This window comes from Mus caroli, unplaced genomic scaffold, assembly GCF_978045245.1.
Source record: "Mus caroli unplaced genomic scaffold, Mus_caroli_1 scaffold_4, whole genome shotgun sequence".
NCBI classification, from domain to species: Eukaryota; Metazoa; Chordata; class Mammalia; order Rodentia; family Muridae; genus Mus; species Mus caroli.
In genome coordinates this window covers 21,838,601-21,859,286 of record NW_028227259.1, presented here as the reverse complement: position 1 = coordinate 21,859,286, position 20,686 = coordinate 21,838,601, and the positions used below count along the sequence as shown (strand labels likewise).

The 20,686-nt window shown below is 42.7% G+C and overlaps 1 protein-coding gene across 15 annotated transcripts in view; it reads left to right on the top strand.

Annotated features, from left to right (window-relative positions):
- Srpk2 (SRSF protein kinase 2) overlaps positions 1–20,686 on the top strand; it is a 174,591-nt gene that overhangs the window by 106,370 nt on the left and 47,535 nt on the right. For 14 of the 15 annotated variants that reach the window (XM_029477090.2, XM_085836510.1, XM_029477098.2 and 11 more), the window contains one exon: positions 8,573–8,724. In XM_029477090.2, the coding sequence (XP_029332950.1) occupies positions 8,573–8,724 (152 nt within the window). Of the gene's footprint in view, positions 1–5,461; positions 5,637–8,572; positions 8,725–20,686 lie in introns of all 15 variants that reach the window. The other variant, XM_029477094.2, reaches the window with a different exon arrangement.

Here is a 20,686-nt window from a genome sequence, read left to right as displayed (position 1 = left end):
TCCCCAACCCTTAGCATCCTAAATTAATTTCTTGATTTGAGGATTTCAAGACTGAGCAGTTAGCTGTAAAATTAAACAGTAATACTTTCTAAGAGAGGAAGTTTGGGATTTATAGGGGAGGTTCCCCCTGGTTCTGTAACTCAAAAGACCTGCAGACTGTATTGGGAGTTTCTCTGTTGCCTGTTGGTGGGAGAGCGTTCATTCGGTGAGTCTTGAGCCTGCTCCCCCTTTCCTGTTGGTGGGAGAGAGTTCATTCGGTGAGTCTTGAGCCTGCTCCCCCTTTCCTGTTGGTGGGAGAGAGTTCATTCGGTGAGTCTTGAGCCTGCTCCCCCTTTCCCATTTGAATGAGGTGCTGCTTCTTATGTGATCACCTTCTCCGGCTGGAATAACAGTGCTCATTTGCAGCTCAGAAATTTATATTCTGTTTCTTTGCTTGAAGTTAATGCTATTTGAAGTATAATCTTCAAACCTAGACTTGATCTAAAGGTTGACGTTGTGAGGATCTGAAGTTTCAAGTGCTCACACAAAGGTAAAGGTTGATTTTAATGTCTTCTTTCATCATTGTCCACCTTATGAGTACTTTTGGTTTGGTTTGATGTTGTGTGAGCTGTGTGTGTGTACACAGGAAACCAGAGGAGGTTGTTAGGATGGTCTCCTCAACTCTTTCTCTACCATTAAAAAAAAAATCTTTCATTAATTCGTTCATTGGGAGGGGGGAGAATGTGTGTGTGTGTGTGTACACAAGTATGTGCCATGGTTTTCATGCAGTGGCCAGACACCCTAAAGGACTTGGTTTTCTCCTGTGTGATTGAACTCAGGTCATCAGGCTTGGCAACAAGTGCTTTTTACCAGCAGAGCCATCTTGCCACCTCTACCTTATGTTTTTGAAACAGGTTCTAATCAAATCTGAAGCTTTCTTTATCATTTGCCTTGGCCACAAGCTCCTGGGCCCTTGCTGGCTCATCTCCCAGCACTGGAGCTCCACTGGCAGAACAAAGTGTGTCTCTGCCTGTCTTTTGTCTGGCATCTGGGGATGCCAACTCAGCCCCTCATCCTTGTCTTCACATTATGTTTTGAGACAAGCATTTCTTACTGACTCCGGAGCTCCATCACTTGCAAAGACTGGCTGGCCTGAGAGCGCTTGGGACATCTGTCTTGTCTTCCTAGCACCAAGAGAACAGGAGAGCACTGCTCTGCCTGACCCTTCCCGTGAGTGCTGGACAACCAAACATACTCAGCTCCTCATGCTTGTTGATTGAGCCACCCAAGTCTTCTCCTTGGACTTCTTTCCTTCTCTATAAACTAATGAGTTATTTCTGTTGGCATACATGGGAAATTGAAAGTGTTGAAGGAGTATAGGAAATTCTTAAAATGTCAGCTCTTTTGTTGGTGAGATCCAGGGCAGCGGCGGCTGCTGCTGCTGCTGCTGCTGCTTCTTGTCCTCCATCCAGGTGTTATCTGTGTGCAACTCTGTCACACACTTGTGTAAGCAAGTAACATGCAGTGTCTGGTGCTGTTCCTACTTGTTTATTAATAGGGGTGCATTTTCATCAACCCCAAAGACACTCAATAGGGTTGGAGAAATCACCTGTTTCCCCACCGTCTCAGCCTTCAGCAGGGGTAGATCTACCTCTGTCTCGGTGGATTTATCTATTCTAGGCAAATATGTAGGTGTGAAATCTGAGATGCTCTCCATCCCCCACCCCAAGACACTCCATATGGATACATGACTCCCCTACCCTGCTCAGTTTTAGGACAACACTCTGGTGAGGGGGTTGTGTGGTGGTAGTGTAATCAGCACCTCGTATTGTCAAATCCATTTAATTTGCTTGCCATCATTGTATTTACCACGGCTGTTTGTCGTGGTTGTTGACATTTGGATTCTTTGCTCTCTTCTGGCCACAATAAATAATAGTGCTAGGCCTGTAGTGCAATGGTAGAGAATGCAAGTGCTTTTCGTGTGTGACCAGGATGGGACGGGTTGTTCCTGTGAGTACTCATGTGCAGCGTTTGTGTGGACATGTGCTTTTGCTGTTGGAGGTTGTATCAGTCGGCGTTACTGAGGCATATGGAGTAGGCCAGCCTCTTGGGAAACTGCTGGACAGTTCCTATTTTTGCATATCCTCTACAACAGGTCCCTAGCTTTATGATTATGTCTGTTCTCGTGGGTATGGAGTGCTTTTTTTTATTGTGGCTTACTTTCTACTTTTCTCACTGTTAATAGTGGAAACCATTTTTCCCTAGGAGTTTCACAGTTAAGCTGACAGCTTTAGGACTTTGTTCAGAGTGCGTGTTTGTGTCTAATGAGCGATGGGGATCCAGCTTTACTCCTCCATGTATATATGCAGTTGTCCTATCTCCATTTGTGAACAGACTGTTCTTTTCCTATATGGATGATCTTGGCACCCTTGTTCTACCCATATTACACTGCTACCAGAGAACATGTGACTCTTGAGAACCTGAGATGGTGAAGGAATGACCGCTGAACTGCATCCTTAATTTATTAAATTTACGTGTTTGCTGGCTACAAATTGTCTACAGCACTCTAGGATTTCATTTATTTCCTGTGTGCATTTTGAATTATCTCAGAGTATAGAAAATAAATTATATTTGAAATTCACTGAAGTAATTTTACTAGAATTTATAGGTATCTTTAGGCTTAAGGCTTATGGGAGTTCGCTGGAGCTGTTAAAGTGGCATATGTGCATATGTGCATGTTCCTGGGCAGCATGAAGCAATCACTTACAGTCACAGCAGGTTCTCTCCCACTCCCCCAACACAAACCCACATCCCTTTGGGTTTTTGAGATAGGATTTCTCTTTATAGCCCTGTCCTTGAACATTGAGATCCGCCTGCCTCTGCCTCCTGAGTGCTGGGATTAAAGGTGGCTCCACCATTGCCCAGAAGTGATTGTTTTATGTCTATGGATGTTCTACCTGGATGTATGTGTGTACCACTTGTGTGCAGTGCCCTTGGCGGCCTAAGAGGGTGTTAGATCCCTTTGCTGTTTTGTGCTACCATGTAGCTCTGGGAATTGAACTGGGGTCCTCTGAAAGAACAGCCAATGCTCTTTAATTGGTGGATTGCTTCTCTAGCTCCTAAACAACCGACTTTTTTTTTTTTTTTTTTTTTATTATATATAAGTACACTGTAGCTGTCTTCAGACACTCCAGAAGAGGGTGCCAGATCTCGTTACGGATGGTTGTGAGCCACCATGTGGTTGCTGGGATTTGATCTCTGGACCTTCGGAAGAGCAGTCGGGTGCTCTTACCCACTGAGCCATCTCACCAGCCCCCAACAACCGACTTTTGGGGCTAAAATATAGATGAGCTGAGAAGCAAGTCTGATTTCCTGACATCTTCATTGTGCACGTGCACATTCATTGTTTAGTTCTGAGCTGTTTAGTCAAGCCACGTTTCTTTGGCCATAGAGCTTTGTCACTTCTTACATTCACAGCTCTCCCAGAGGAGCAAGGTCTCCTATGCTGAGAGCCACAGCAGTGCACACATATGTTGATATATAAGAAGCATAGAAATTATATTTTCATTGGAGAGGAATACATGAAATTCTTCTTTTCCTTGCCTAGCTTGTTGCTTTACCCAGTATTAACATTTTAATAAGCTATTCTGGGAGCAAGTGCATGTATTATTGCTGATTTTGTCTGTAAGTAGAAATGCCAACTGGATACTGCCTAGCCTAACCTTCCATTTAAAGAAGAGAGGGAGGGTTAAATTCAGGATTTTATTTTTATGTGAAATTTGCTGAAATATTAATACTACCTGAAGAACTTCATCTCGAATTCCTCTTTGAATTTTGATTGAAGATTATTGAACCATATTTTCAAATTTATATCAGTTGCCGTCTGAGCTGTAAACAGGGACCCTTTCCCCTGCCAGATGTACAGCTCACATATGTATTTCTCCATGAAAAGAAGGAAGAGCAAAAGTCTGAGTGAGCTGGAAGGAGCTTGGACTTCTGACTTACTGCAAGGGTGACTTTAGGTCCCTCCGTTTGTGTTAGCACAAGAATGCCTGCAAAACCCAGTGCAGAGCTGATGAGTGCAGTCGGTGAGTCTAGTGTTGGAAGAAATGCTTATCTTTTTAAAACCACATTTTTAAAAGGTCCTCTGTGGGGCAATAAATTGTATATTTTTTTATGTAATATAATTGTTAGAAAATGCTAAGCGACTAGCTTAGAATTGCCATCCAACATAGGCAGCTCAGTCTTATCCCCTTTCTTCGCAACAATTTTATTTTGCCTATGTAACTGTTTATTTTGGATATCTGTTTCAAGGTAAAATCATAGACCCTATGTTCTTAGTGAGTTATATCTTTTGCGAACTGTTGTGCAATAAAAGGTCATGCACTCTCAGCACTTAATTTCTTACTATTTTGGAATAATATTACATTGTAGGTCCACATGTTGTCTGTTTGACAGTAATAGACATTTGAATTTTTTCTACACATTATTTACTGTGGATAATAGTACTACAGGGAACATTTTGGACAAGATTCTATGTGGAGATATTTCATATCGGTGTATACCTAGGAATAGACTTGTTGAATCATATGTTAATGATGTGTAACCTTTTTTTAAAAAATTGCACTGATTGATTGATATATTGATTGGAAGTGGTGCTGTTGTGTGTGTGGAGGGTAAGAGAAAGCCTGTAGGAGTTCTCTCCTTCCATTGTAAGGGATCTCAGGGTCAAGACTAGGTCATCAGGTTGTAGCAGGTCCCTTACCCACTTAGCCTTCTCATCTGTTCCATTTCCTCTGTTAAAAAAATTAATATAGCTGGGTAGTGGTGGCACATGCCTTTAACCCCAGCACTTGGGAGGCAGAGGCAGGCAGATTTCTGAGTTCGAGGCCAGCCTGGTCTACAAAGTGAGTTCCAGGACAGCCAGGGCTACAGAGAAACCCTGTCTCAGAAAAAAAAAATGTTTTAAACGTTTCATTTATTATTTTTATATGTGCAGGTGTTGGACCTGTATGTATGTTCACACACCAGTGTTCAGTGTCCATAGAAGCCAGAGTGAGACATTAGATCCTCTGGGACTGAAGTTGCAAACAGTCATGAGCTGCCATCTGGGGGCTGGGAATTGAACCTGGGTTTTCTGGAAGAGCATTCAGTGCTCTTAACTGTGGAACCACCTCTCTGAGTCCCTTCCCTTTAATTGTAAAGGAGTTTCCAGAATGTTGTATGAAATAGCTGTGCTGTATTCTCATCAGCAGTGTATGAAGGCCCATGTTTCCATCCTCCCTAACATTTGCTAATGTTGGGTATTTTATTATAGCTGTCTTGGCGTAGGATGCAGCTCATTGCAGTGTGGATCTCCCTTTCCTGAATGCCTGTTCTATTTTCATCTCTGTTGCTATGATAAAACTCCCTGACATAAAGCGACTTAGTGAGAAAGGGCTTATTTTAGATTATAATTCCAAGTTATGGTCCATTATTGCAGGGAAATGAAGGCAGAAACTTGAAGCAGCTAATCATATCACGTACACAGTCGGCATCAGAGAGAGATAAAGACATGCATGCCTGTTAGTGTTCTGCTTGCTCTGTTCACCTAAGAGATCAGGATCTCTTGCCTACGGAATGGTGCCACCCATAGTGGTCTCGGTCTTTCTTCAGAGGTAACATAATCAAGACATTCCCTTCCCTGAGCGCCCACAGTCCAGCTTGATGTATACAGTTCCTTGTTGAGACACTCTTTCCATATGATCCTAGATTATTATGATCAAGTTAACAATTAAAACAGCCAAGTGATATCACTGACCATCGTTTTGTGTTTTGATCACTTGTATATGTTCTTTAGAAATATTCATCCTCTACTCTTTTGGTATTTGTGATTGAACTTTGAACTTTGTTAATGATGATGAACAAGTGTCCTACATTGAACTACATCTTTGTGTCTTTATCTATTTTTATATTAATGTGTCTTTTTTAATGTTAGGTATAAGAGTTCTCTATATACTCCAGGATACAGTAACTTCCCTTTGTCTCTTTTTATTATATAATTTTGAAATCTTTTTCTCCTGGTGAATGAGCTCTTTGTTTTCTAATGGTGGTTTTTTTTTTTTTTTTTTAAATCTTTGTTTTTGTTTTGAGGTAAGGTTTCTCTCTGTAGCCCTGGCTGTCCTGGAACTTGCTCTATAGACCAGGCTGGTCTTGAACTCAGAAATCCACCTACCTGTGCTGGTATTAAAGGTGTGCAACATTGCCACTTAGCTTTTGTTGTTTGTTTGTTTGTTTCCTTTTTGGGGTATAAGATGAAAACTTTTCTTTTGAAAGCGAAGCATGATGGTGGGGGCTTAAAATCTCAGTAGTATCCTCTGCCTCCCAAGTGTTGGGATTAAAGGTGTGCCCCACCACTGCCCGGCTAGAAACTTTTTTAAACTAGACTGCCTCAGCTGGTCTGTGGTATATGCTATAATTCGAGCATTTGAGAGAAACAGGAAGATCAGTAGTTGAAATTCTGTTTCAGATGCATAGCACATTTGAGGCCAGCCTATTCTACAATAAGCCCCTGTCTCCCCTCAGATGGTACAGTATGGCTCGTATGTGGTGGAGTAGTAAGTATGGGTGCATGCCACAAGACTCATGGAGCATGTGTGGACAGTGCACTGGCACTTGAGCTGAGTTAGTGGGCCCTGCGAGAAGTGGTGTCACTATGTGGGGATGCTAAGCAAAGCTTTAGAAGAGCTTGTTATCCCTGGGGTGACCAGGAGTGTGAGGCTAACCTGCTGCTCTGTCTCGGGGAGTTACCACCCGGTAGAAATACAGTGGGTACTCTGTCAGTCAAGATTTCACATTAAATGTGTGGCCACATTAGGCAAAGTAAAGAGAGTCAAGGGGAACTAATGTTAGTCATACACTTTAACTCATGTATCGGATATTTAAAATGTAGTACATAAAAAATGCGAAGCTATTTTACCTGTTTTTGGACCAGTGTGTATTTCACACAGCATACCTCAGTTCTGACTGCCTACTCACTGCTACCAGAACTGTTGGTGGCCAGTGGCTTCTGCGTTATGCAGTGCAGTTCCAGCTGTTCTGAGATGATAGACCAGTGAACCATTATGGCGTTACCACAGTATACTGTCTGTCTTCTAACTGAGAGAACTGGATTTTAAGTACTTTCTGCCAACGTCATGTTCAATGTAGTCCTTACAGAGGGAAAGGAGTCAAGGCCTTTCCTCTTACAATACAAGTCTGCAAGTTTGTTAAGCAATGTGGGCCGTGCAGCAGTTGGGTAACAATGTGAGACCGCAGTTCCGGAGGGTCATGGGTGCTCTCTTCCTGTCCTGCTGAGGAGAGGTTGTGTGCATGAAGCTCCAGCACTCTGTGTAGGTCATTGTTAGCACCTAGGTGCAGTTTTGGTGGTCACAGAGTCTGTGTTTACACATTTATGTATATGTATGTTATTGCCATATGGTAAACTTGGTAAGAAACTTGTGCCTTTAATTAGCACTGCATGTGTCAGATGTTTTTGAAGGTTAGTGAAATGGCCATAAGTGTCTAAAACCACCGATAGAAACACATTCACGGATTCTGACTCCGTTCGTTAGACTTCTAGCAGGTTTCAAAGTGTAATGAACAAAGTCCTCAGGCGGCTTCTACCCTCTCTGGGCTCTCTGTAGGGGGATGTGTGACCTCACCTTTCTGACCTACCTGTCTCTGCTCCCTGGCCCATTCCTGGGGTGTTTTATTCTTCAGGGCAGTCTTTATAAAGCATCCAGGACAACGTTTCACTTCCCCAGTCCTTACTGGAATTTGGGCCTCTACTTACGTGTTTTTAGTTGTCCTGCTAATGGCGCCATTCCTTGGTTGTGTTTGCCCTCTCCTTTCCATGTTATCTGCAGCTCTACTCCTTTCTAATGATGTTAGCATTTCTTCTCATTCCCATTCTTCTACCTTCCTTTATTACTTGTGGCAGTTTGTTTCAGTGTTGATAGCGCCCATTCATTAGCTATAGTTAACTCATGCTAAGAATGATGTTTTAAAGGCTGGCAGGGCCATCTCAGCCAAGAGGTGAAATGGATGGATGGATGGATGGATGGATGGATGGATGGATGGATGGATGGATGGATAGATGGATGGATGGATGGATGGGTGGATGGGTGGATGGTTGGATGGTTGGATGGGTGGATGGTTGGATGGGTGGGTACTTGAGACAGTTTCTCTGACCCCAGTTTTACATACCATCTCAGGACAAGCTAGCATCTCTCCTGTAATAGCTGACCTTGTTATCTTACAAAGTTGTGTATTCTGGAGTTGGGTACTCTTTCATTACAATAAAAATTTATTTTGTCAAGCCTTAAAAATTATTGAACTCCTGAATGAGTAGATGCTTGTAAAACACACTCCTTTGTTAATGAACAGAAAGGCTGCCACCCTTCCTGTCTGTGTGATAAGCATTGTTTGAATTTCACTAAAACGAGTGACATGACTTTAGTTAGCATTTCTTAATGTGTGGCAGGTTCTATTTTTCCTTAAACCAAGAAACTCAAATTTTTCGATAATGCATGATTTGCTTCTTGTAAATTGATTTTTTTCCTTTCTGTTTCAGGCCGGAGCCTCAACAGAAAGCTCCTTTAGTTCCTCCTCCACCACCACCACCACCGCCACCACCACTGCCAGACCCCGTGCCCCCAGAGCCAGAGGAGGAGATTCTGGGGTCAGATGATGAGGAGCAGGAGGACCCCGCAGATTACTGCAAAGGTATGTGCTGGACTGACAGGGTGGGCTTGCTTCCCTGTGCGGTGAGCATGGCGTCACTTGATGTTTATTCCATTAGCCTCTTAAGCTGACTATAGCATGATGCACTTAGAGCACTGTAAGAGAAGGGAAAGTGTGTATGTGCACACGTCGTAGGCATACTCAGACGCGTTTGATCCCTCATAATCACAGATGAAGGTCATCCAAGGAGAACATGTGGGGGAGGAGGTGCCAGGCTCCTGACAGAAGCTGGTTATAACTTAAGTGTGGCTAAAAGGGAAGCATTCCCTTCCCCATGTAGCAGCACAGTGAGTAGTGCTCATTTATTACCCAGAGAACCTTTCATGGCATTGTACTTAATGAAGAAGACATTCTGTGGGTTGGTTCTGGTGCTGTGCAGCATGGCAGGTTTTGTTTTTATCCATGATTCTACAGAAGACACAGAAACTATTGAAGTTGATTCTTTTTTTTTTTTTAAAGGCAGGGTATGTTGGATTTAAAGTCAAGCACATGCCACCACTGCTCAGCAGATTAGAATGTTCTTGTATTGACTTTAAGACTGAACATGTACAGTTAAAAGTCCTAAGTGGCCAGCATGGTGTGTGATGAATATGGAGAACAGCAGGGACACACACTGGTTGTCCTTTGTATAGCCTGGAGCCTGAAGGTCTCCATGAAAAGGAAGTTGCAGTAATGCTTTGTCTTGCTCACTTGGATTCCCATTCTCTGCAGATCTGAGCTGCTATGTTGTTGGTAAATAGTTTTTCTGCTGCAGATTTTAAGCATGTAATTCAGATTCTGTATAACCTAAGGATATGGCAGAAGATGCATGCATGAACAAACCATCAGCCCTTAGTGAGCCTCCAGACCTGTAGTGTCTTAGCAGATTTTCATTATCTAGTGGAAGCAGTCATTTGTGCTGTTACAACCCAGTTGTCTGCTGAGAACAAGACTGGGTCATTCTCTTATAAAAGTAAAAGAACTAAGTTCCTGTAATTTTACTCTTTAATAGGGACAGGTGTTTGCCCATACAATTAACATTTCCTTTTCTTTTCTTTTTTTTTTTAAAGATCTTAAAAAATGTACGTGTCTACGTGCTTTGCCTGATTATCTATGCTTGAGCACCGCATGCTTACCTGGTAGCATCAAAGGTCATAAGGGAGCATATGATCCCTTGGAACATATGAGATGACATATGAGATGTTGGGAGCCACTGTGTGGGTGCTGGGAACTGAACTCAGGACCTCTGGAAGACCAGTCAGTGCTCTTAACCGCTGAGCCATCTCTCCTTCCCCTAGAGCCACTATTTTCATTAGAAAAGAGAATGAATCTTCTCAGCATCTGTCATAATTATGACACCAGAGACTATGCCATCTAATAAAAGATGAGGATGCAGTTTACAAAAGCCAGGAGGGGGAGCTCATCACCCTCCCTTTGCATCTGTGTTTCTTGGTTTTGGAAATGCGGTTGTCACAAGGAGCGCTGTACAGTGTATTATGACCTTGCAGTTGACCTGTAGGGGTCATTACTTGGGAGCCCTTCTCTTCAGCAAGTTCAACCCTGCTGGCATGAACGCTGTATGTCGTTCAGAGTATGCGTCAAGAGATGAAGCCGATTCTCTTACCTCTGAACCAACCTAGGGGACATTTCATTCCCAAATAGAGGATTAAGCATGAAGAGTCCTTCAGTTAGGGCTGATTCTAGGTAAAGTTTGTGGAACTCTAAACATTCTAAGAGTATTAACGTCGACCTCAATAAGGCACATTAGAGATGGTGACACCTTTTGCTTGTGTGTGCACACTCAAGGTGGTGTCCTGTTATACTCCCTCTCTCATCTTTACAAGGAATGAGTAACTTGTGCCTTTAATTAGCATTGCATATGTCAGATGTGTCTGAAATTTTGTATGGACTATAACAGTTTGTCTCAAACTACTGATAGAAGTACATTCAAGGAATCTGTTGTATGATAGAATTACTTGAGATATTCAAAAGGAAAAAAAAAAGACTTATTTTAATTCACAGTATTAGGTTCCAGTCTGTGCCTGCACACACACCCCCTCCTGCTGCCCCTCTTCCAACCAGCCGTATTGTGTCATGTCTAGAAAGTGGCCAGAAAGGAAAGGCAGGAGCCCTACAATAATCTGACTCGTGGTTAGGTCCCACCTTCCAAAGGTTCTGCTGCTACTTGGCAGTGTACCATGGGCTGGTAATGAAGCCTTCAACCCCCGGCCTTTGAGATATGTGGAAGCTTAAATTGTAACAGAATTCTAAGAGTGGACTGGGGCTGTTTGAAGGGAGCACAGTGACCTCCAATCCTTCCTGTACATTTATGTGTGTATATTGGGCCTAATCCGATAAAAGTAAACAAAAAAAGCTGTGTGTCTGTCTTTAGCTGTCACAGTTTTGAAAGCAATAATGACAACTATTAGCACTAATGAAATAATTAAAATTACCCTAATGCTAATAAATATCCCCAGTACAAGATCGTGGTTAATCTGATACCTCTAGCTCTGCTGCAGAATCAGAAGGTGCAGCCTAGTCTCCTCTTTCCATTCCGTAAACTGTCACTGCAGACCAGGTCCTCATCTTTGTGTTCTGTTTACTTAGCTGCCTTCTCTGTGTGCCAGGTTACAGGCAGCAGGCACTGCTTTATTGGTTGTCTCTCCCTTTCCTTCCTGCCTGGCCCTTGTTGCCTGGCCCTGCCCAGTAGCTGTGGACTGGGTTAAGAAAAGGCTTTTTTTCTTCATGAAGAATTCTCTTTCACTTAGGCTAATGTGTCTTGTGTTCCACCTGTTCATCTTGTTTATATTGCCTCTATTCCTAGAGAACTGTTGTCTTATAAGCCAATTTTTAATTCTCCTGGAATAGAAGAAGACATCATCAGTAACAAAAGGTACCCTTTCTCTTTGCGGAAGAAATGTTCACCAAAGATGGAACGGGCTTTTGACAGTGGTCAGCTTAATCTAGAGCCTGTGACTCCATGGTGTTCTCATGCCTTTGGGGCTGTGCTGGTCTCAGTTGTTCATGACGAGGCTTTTTATTGCCTCAGGTTTACAGGTCTAGTTACAAATCATGAACTGTCCATTTTAGCATAAAGACCAGTAATTAAATTCTGCTGTTGCTAAGCATTTCCAGCACTTCATGTTTGCCTTGGCATTCTCTCTAAAGTGGGACTTTCTGTGTCCTGCATCTCTAGTCAGCTTGCCCAACTATGTCTGTCCAGGAGCATTAGGGACTGAGATCTGAGAGACTTGGCTTTAGACCATGACTCTTGCTTTTCGTGTCTGTGTCCTTTGATAAGTACCTTTTCTTCTAGTCTTTGACTTATCATCTACAATATAATATCATCCCCAATGAATATATAGTATTTTGCATCTTAAGATTTTGCAGGGAATAAAAGTAAAGTATGTGGCACTGTATTTATCTGTTTTCCCTGTTGATAACTGGTTCCCTTTGATTGCACCCATCTGTCTCTTGGAGGCGGATTTCTTTAGTCTCTAAGCTGCTGTCAGCACGGGTTGTCCTCCTTTGTATGTATACCACCTCTGGGCAGTTGTCTGGGGAGGAATTGTAGCAATAGGCTATGTGCTTTATTCAGTTTCTACTTCCAAACTAAAGCACTTGAGTTGGATATGGGTGCAGCCATGAACAAACACTTCCAGCAGGTCTTATGTAATACATACTTGCTTCTTGAGTCTCTGCATAAATGCCTGTGTCAGGGAGAGTTAAGAGTCTCAGGGGTCAATAGTCCATACCATACACATTTTGGGAATCTTGCAGCTCTTTAACCAAGTAATTTAAGTGTATATTGAAGACTGTAGTTTGCCCACCTAATGAGTATATATAGTAATTTTGAACATGTGTGTGTGAGTGCGTGCATGGGCGCGCTTGCATGCGCACGTGCACACACACATACACACACACACACACGTGTATGCACATACATATACAGCTGTGCTCATCTGTGTGTGCTCCTGTGCACATGCATGAAGGCCACAGGAAGATGTTGAGTCCTGCTCTGTCACTCTGCCTTATTCTTTTGAGACAAATCACTTGCTGACCCTGGAGGAGCTTTCTTTGACTTGACTGCCTGGCCAACAAGCCTCATTCTCTGATCTCCCTTGGAGTTGTATAGGTGCATGCAGCCATGCCTTTCCTTTATGTGGTTTCTGGGGAACTGTACTCAGATCCTTATGTTGGTATAGCAAGAGCTGCTACCCACTGAGCCATCTCTCCAGCCCAGGTACCATGTTTAACAAATTCCAAAGCTGCACCTAAGTGATAGTCCTCATTCTATTCTGCACTTTGTGTCTATGAGTCAGACAGTGGTTCTCAACCTTTGTAATGCTGCGACCCTGTGTATAGTTCTTTTGGGAACTAAAAGGGGGGCCCAGGGGGAGAGGTGGAGGGGAAAAACCCATGCCCCGCCAGAGTTTTCCCTATCCTCTGGTCTGTCAGGCATGGGAGGGCTGCTACTACCTTCCACTCATCCCTGGGTGGGCATTCCTCTATCCCACTCTTCAGGGGGTGGCCAGGGGCAGCCCTACCTGGGGACCTCAGATCTACTTTGCTAAAGCCACCAGGGTTATAGGAGAGAGGGATGAAGGAAGAGGTTCCCAACACCGACCAGAGTGCATGCAGCGGATCTTGATGAGCAGAGATTCTCAATGATTTAAGAGCTTTATTATAGAAATGCAGGGAGAAAGAGAGACGGTGGTGTGTGGGGGGGGGAGGCTAGAGAGAAAGAGTAAGAGAAAGAGGAGAGCAGAGAAGACAGAGAGGAGAGCAGAGAAGACAGGGAGGAGAGAAGACAAAGGGAGAGGAGAGAGGGGGAGAGAGTGAGGGGTAAGAAGCAAGAGAGACAAGTAAAAGAGCAAGGTGGGACTGAACAGCCCTTTTTATGGACTTTACTGTTGCTAGGTAACTGGGGAAGAGTTTAGCCTAAAGGTCAGAAGCTTGGGCCATTGTCTACATGACTTCTAGCTATGCTTCTCTTGTGGGGGTTGTGGGGGCCTTAACTTAGGCAAGGAGCCAGAGTTTCAGGAGCATAAGGGAGCGTCTACAGTGTCATGAAGGTGAATTATCATCATTCCCAGGGTTCAGACCTCTGCTCAACTGGAGACCAGCCTGCAATTCTCCACAGTTCTTCATGTTGGAACAAGCCCAAACCATGAAATTATTTTGCTGCTACTTCATACCACTACTTTTACCACTGTTATGAATCACGGTGTAAATAAGTGAGAACCAGCATATCTGATTTGTGGTCGTGACCCCTTTGATCTTGAGTGGTTGAGAGTGACTGATGAGTTTGAGCTCAGCTCAGTCTACAGAGAATTCTAGGAGAGCTAGAGTTACACAGAGAAACCCTTTCTCAGAAAACAAACAAAACAAAAAGCAGTGGGTGTCTGAGAAGGTGATGTGTGGTGTGGTCAACAGATCTGAAGGACTATAGAATACAGGCTTTTCATGTCTGCATTAAAATTGCCCCCCTGATATTCCAGAGTTCTTAGAAATAGTATACATTTGAGTTAAATACAGAGATTGCAGCTTTAGAAATTTGAGTGGTATCTTAAAAGCATGTTATAAACACTAATTTATGAGTTTAGACTTTCTTTCTGAACACAGACACTTTCCCTCTCTGTGTCTGCTTTCCATCTGTGAGAAGAATAAGCTGCCTGGATTTCCATCCTCTATACTTTAATGTGGTGCCTCTAAGTTTGACTGACTTTATACTTAAATCCTTCCTTTCCCCGAGTACACAATTCACTTCATTATAGTGTGAACTTTCTCTTTACCTTTAAGAGCAGTGTTTCTGTGATACTTAACCTAAAAGTCTGTCCTGTGTCCATGGTTCTTCATTGTCAAGGGGAGTTTTCTGTTTGTGGTGTCTGGAGATTTTTGCTGTTACTGTTTTTATACTTGAGGCTGCTCCATCAGCATCTATTGGTTAGAGGCCTAGGATGTTGTCAAAAATCTATGTTTAGTTCAGTTCCTGTTATGAAAATTACTAAGGTCCTAAAATGGCAAGATTGAAAAACATTTTCCTATAGACAATGTTTGTGTATTGTCATCTCAGGCTGGCTAATAAGTGCTAGTTTCACGGTTAAATGGTATCATCCTCATGTAGTCTCAAGTATTTTGTAGGCTATAATTGTCCACTTCCCTCTTTTTGATAGTCTAAAAACTTGAGTGTGCCCATAGTCTTACAGCATCACATGCTCTTGAGTTCTGTTTGGAGTCTCATTGCATTTCTTCATGTACACTTTGGAGATACCTGCCCATTCATTGGTGGTAAGAAGGGAACATGGATTTGCAGATAACATTGTGCATAGAATAATTTTGGCTTTCATTAAAGTAATATGTGAATTTTATATCAGTTAAAAAACCTGTTGGAGGCTTAGCAATTAACCCTGATTGCCATATAGGCAAGAAGAGAGTTTAGATCCCTAGAGCCCACTTGAATGCCAGGCAGACATGTTTGCCCTTCTGTAATTTTTGCTTCAAATTTTCTAGACGGGGAGTCCCCAAAGCAAGTTGATTAATGAGACCAGGTTATTAGTGCTCTTGGTTTTTTACTCAGAAACTCAACTAAGGTGGGAGAGTAATCAAGAAAGATTCTTAACATCAACCTCAGGCCACCACATGTGCGCTCATGTGTAGTTATGCACATAGCCCTTCTCTCAGGATAGGAGCACTTCTATATGTGCACACATCTGTGTGTATACCACACACATACAAGAAGAATAAAGAGGAAACTACTTGGCAATACCTAGCCCATTTTTATTATTTTAAAATACTTTTGTGTAGTATGTGCACACTAGTGCAGGTGCCAACAGCAGCAATGGATCTCTTGGAGGCAGAGTTCTAGGCACTTGTGAGCCACCCAGCATGGGCAGGTGCTAAATCTTCTGGGTAAAATGTGAGCAATTTCACCAATGTCATATATGGGGTGCATGGTGAATCCATTACTTACTTCCTAGTAATCCTTCATTGTCTGCACATTCCCAGGTGAATATAAAGGTGGTGATGGATGATATTGTTAGTATACAAAGTAATGCACATTCTAATGGCCTTTTCTTGTGTGTGTATGTGTGTGTCTGTGTGTGTGTGGTTGGTTTTATTTTAACTGCTCTTTCCTTCAGTCATTCTAAATGTCAGTGGCTCTTGTTTCCACCTTTGATCTCCTATAGTCTGCAGAAGAGGATTCTACTAGGTCTGGGCTGAGGTGAGCCTATGTTGTCAGATGTAATCTTCCTGCCCTGCACTCCTGTCATGCTGCCAGGGCCGGGTAAGACATAGCAGTAGTGAGGGAATAGCACACAGGCCTCCCCAGCTCTCCTTAGGTGGCTGTGTACCTCAGCCACCATCTTTCTGGGCTTTCCAACTGTTGTCTAATGTTTTGTTTGGATCCCACAGCAGTGGGTCACTCCAGCTTGAGTCATACATGTTCCTTTAGTCATTTATGTTTCTTCTTTCTGTCTCTTCCTTCCTCCATTTCTTCTATAGACTCACTGGAACATAGCTGACTGCTCTGTTTTGCTTTGGAGATGCCCCCGCAAATCAGTTCTTACTTCTATTCTTCAGGGAGATCTACCAATTTTCCAGAAGGACTAGCATATTTTATTCTTGTTTGGGGGCTTCAGGTAGTGTTTTAAAAGCATTCATAAACAGAGCTGGTAATACTGTGATTTCTGGAGTCATTTGTTTCTCTTTTATTTTTCCTTTGGGCAATGAGAAAATGGAATATAGATAGTATAGTGTTCTTTTTCTTCTTTTTAAAAAACCCATCCTCCTCACCTGTGCCTATGTAGAGGCCTTGGGAGTCATCCTCTCGTCCCCCCTTGCTTGAGACAGGGCCTCTTGTTTTCAGCCCCACATGCCATTTGGGATTCTCTTTGCTGATGAGTAGACTGCAGGTGATACCTTGTTGAGTCAGGTATGGTAGCCAGTGGGAAACACAGTGGAGACAAGGGTGAGAGGGTCATGAGTTCAAAGTCATCATCAGCTGCATATAGCAAATTGAAGGCCAGCATGGGTTATCTCAAATAATAACAAACTTTCTAGTTTTCAATTTCATAGACTTTTTTGAAATATAGTATGTATTCATAATTTCCTCTCTGTAAAGGGAACATTTCAGTGGTTTTAACTATATGTATGGAAATATACAACTACCCCCACTATTTGTCTGTGTCTCCCCTTGACGTATTTGCCCAGCCAGTGGGACACAGTACTGTTGTTTTCATTCTTGATTATGAATATTTATGGATGACAACATTTCTTTTCATTGTTTTTTGAGATAAATAGATGCAGAACTTCTATATAATGCTATAATTCCATATTCAACTTCTTAAGGCCCTGCTATACTGTTTGCAAGTGGCCTTCTTAACTCTCCTATCAGTAAATGTAACTTGATTATCCTTTACTGTCTCTTGTCCTATTATAAATAATTCCTCTTATGACTTGTCTAATTCTATGAGATCCTTTCCTTCTTAGCGAAAGCCTTTTGTTGATTCTGTTAATTTTCTTGGCTCAGTTTATGGCACTGCCCATCCTACTGTGTGTTAGACTCTCACTAGCCCTCAAAGTCTTCTTAGGGTGGCACTACTTTTGTCTTTAGTGATAACTCACCAAGCTTTCTCTAAGACTGCATGTTCTAGGGTATAAAATGAAAGCAAAGTTTTCCAAAAGACAGGATTTAACAACAGCAGCCTTCTCTGCAGCCTCAGTGTGGAGAGGATGGATCCTTTGAGGATGCTGGGGGCAGTATTGGCTTAGGTTATCTCAAGACCAAGGTCTCAGCACAAAGGAGACTTATTTGCCGGAGAGGGACAAAGGCCAGGGAAATAAGAGACAAAGACAGGAGATGAGGGAGATGGGAAGGGAACAAGGGACAAGGAGGAGGGGTATTTGTCCCAGAGGGGGACAAGGGACTGCCTATGGATAGAGAGGAGACAGATACTTCCCAATAAGAAAATGGGGGGTTGGTTATAAAGGCTAGGGAAAACTCGGTGTTAAAATAAGGTGTTTAAGTATAATCGGGCATGTTAATTAGGTGAGCCAAAGGGGGCTTTCAGTAGCTGGACCTTGGTGCTCAGGCTCAGGAGGAAGACGTGGTCAAATAAAGGGGTAGACCTTGGTGTTTAGCTTGAGGGATGTAATCTAACAGCTTTTAGCAAGGCAGAGGGGATGAGGAAGAAGCAACAAGGCCTGCCAGAGCCATGTTCACCATGCTCACCATGCTCAGGCTGGTTAGTCCCTTCAGAGGGCACTTGTTAGGGGGTAGCTAGTGACTCATGAGATGAGGGTCAGTTATGGGAGGCAGTAACCTATGCAGAAGCATGGGGTATCCTCAGAAGTACAGTGATGGGTATGTAGTCGGGTAAGAGGAAGGGAGCATTGTCTTTATGGTAGGCTATCTAAGCATGTTTTTAGGCAGAGGAGAAGAAATATGATCATTGAGAAGCCTACAGGAAAAGATTAATGACTTTTAGAAATACTGACAGGCTTTTAAGGACTATGGGCACGTGTTTGCTTTGAATCAGTGAGGTCGCTGTGTGTGACCTTTGTCATGGTTTAGCCAGGGCAGTTCTGGTTATCATCACGTATCAAACTGGGCCTATGGGGAAGCTTTAAACCGCCTCTTTGTGTGGCTCATGATTTTCTGTATCAGGAACATAGTAATTTCTTTATATACCCCAGACTAAAATATGTGACACAAACAATTTAAAGAGAATTGTTTTGGCTCTCGGTTCCATTGGTTTCTGTTCATACCCCTTGGTTCCGTGGATGCTGGGCTGGTGAGGTAGGACACCATGGTACTGGGAACGTGAAGACGATGAGCTTGTTCACCTAACAATGAATAAGAATAAATAAGTATGAAGAAGAGACTGGCAGGACTACATATTACCTTCAAAGGCACATGCCCAGTTTCCTCCAAATAGTTTCTCATTCTTCATGTTTCCACCACCTCTCAAAGTTAGGATAGTGAGCTGAGGACTTTGCATTTTGTCGGTGAGCGGATGTGAGATGTTTCACACAAACAGCTGGAGGGGTTTGCCTGTGCTTTACACTGTTGGTGATCTCACTTGAACCTCTGACAGCTATAAGTTAACTCTAGCTAGGGTGCAGAATTATCTGAAAGCTCCTAGTTCTTTCTACTGGGCTTTAAGTCCAGGCCTGCCAATGGAAGCTATGGATGCATTTTCTTTGTGTGCATTGCTTTGTTTCATAGCAGAATTATCAGGCTTCTTACCTGGAAACTATGAGTTGTAAGGCAAATGCATATGTAAGCTGGGAACTTCTGAGCTGTCCTCAGAAACAATGTGGTTATTTCAGCCACTCTGTTGCTTACAAACACACCATAAGCCCATTCATAACAAACACATCATAAACTCACTCATACAAACACATCAGAAACCCATTCATACAAAGGATGGGATTGGGGTTTTATTTTTTTATGTTTTGCATAAAATGTCAGGATTACAGAAGATTAGGTAGTCTAAAAGATACTATTATATTTGCTTTCTTTGACAATACGTTAGAATATAGGAATAGAATTCAATAAAAGAATGATGCAGACTCCCAAATATGTATAACTTACACATAGATACTACTAACTAACCTCTTTTCTTAAGGCATACATTCATCTACTACTTTTAATTTGGCATAGATGTAAATCTAATGTCTTCTAAGAAAGTATGTCCATATTATTACTACTACTGGATACCAGATGCATGAATATAGAAGTTGGTATGTGTCTTACCTCTTTGATGATTGTGGAGGTCTCTGTAGGTTGCAGGCAGGGAAATGAACTGCCAATTAGTAGGAATGAAAACATGGTTCAGATTGGCTTCATCCGTGTGGATCAAACCTTCTAGACAGTGATGCCAGGCAGTTTATCCCAGCAAATTTAAATATGGTATAATCTGGAGAAAGTTTCTTCATGTAATATAATACTGGGTGCACAAGGAGGCATAATTATATTGAAACTCAACTCAGGGTACGTGTCATTTCTTCCCAGAAGATGGGCTCTAGAGATGCACTACCTATGCTACTTTAAGGGCCAGAAGAAGACCCTGGCCTGTTCTTAGTCATACAGACAGAGGTCATTCAGGCTACTGACCTCTGTTCCTGGTTGTGGCAGCTTTGGGGAGCTCCTGGCTGTTCGGATAATGTAAGGGTCATTTAGACTATTAGGTACCTCTGGTTCTGATTGTGGGTCTTGGGGAGTTCCTGCCTGATAGGGTCATTTAGATTACTAGCTACCTCTGGTCTTGGTTGTAGAAGCTTGGTATGTCCTGGCTAGCATATAACACAGAGCACCAAGTCGTCGTCACTTGTGAGCCCCAGCTCTCTGGGTGGAAGAACAGGTTTACCTTCTTTCCCTTGAGCAGACAGTCCTGCCTGTGTGACTCACATTCCTGGACCTGTCGCCACAAGGGTACTTGTGCTGTACTCCCAGAAGATGACAACTAAGGTGGGAAGTATTAATTAATGTTAGACTTTAAATTAAGAAAGGAAGGGCTTAAGCATGGGGCTTGTGCTACATAGTGTTATGCCGGCTTGACCCAAGTTAGAGTTATTTGGGAAGAGGGAACTCAGCTGAGAAAATGCTTCCTTCCATATGATTGTCTGTAGGCTAATTTATGGGGCGTGTGTGTGTGTGTGTGTGCGCTTTTTTTATTTTATTTTTTTTAATGGATGGAAATGTGCTTTAGAGTACTGTAACATTATTCTAACTTGCTTTTTGTTGCTTGGTAAATCAAATGCAATAGTTCCTCACTGGGGGAAGCCAGGACAGGAACTTAGAGGCCAGAGCCATCAAGGGATGCTGCAAACTAGCTTTCTCTCTCTGCCTCCTGCTCATTCAGCTTCTTTATACTTGTCAAGTATTGACAACATCCACAGTGGGTTGGATTCTCCCATGTCAATCAAAAATAAGACAGTGTTCCACAGTCAACTCTTG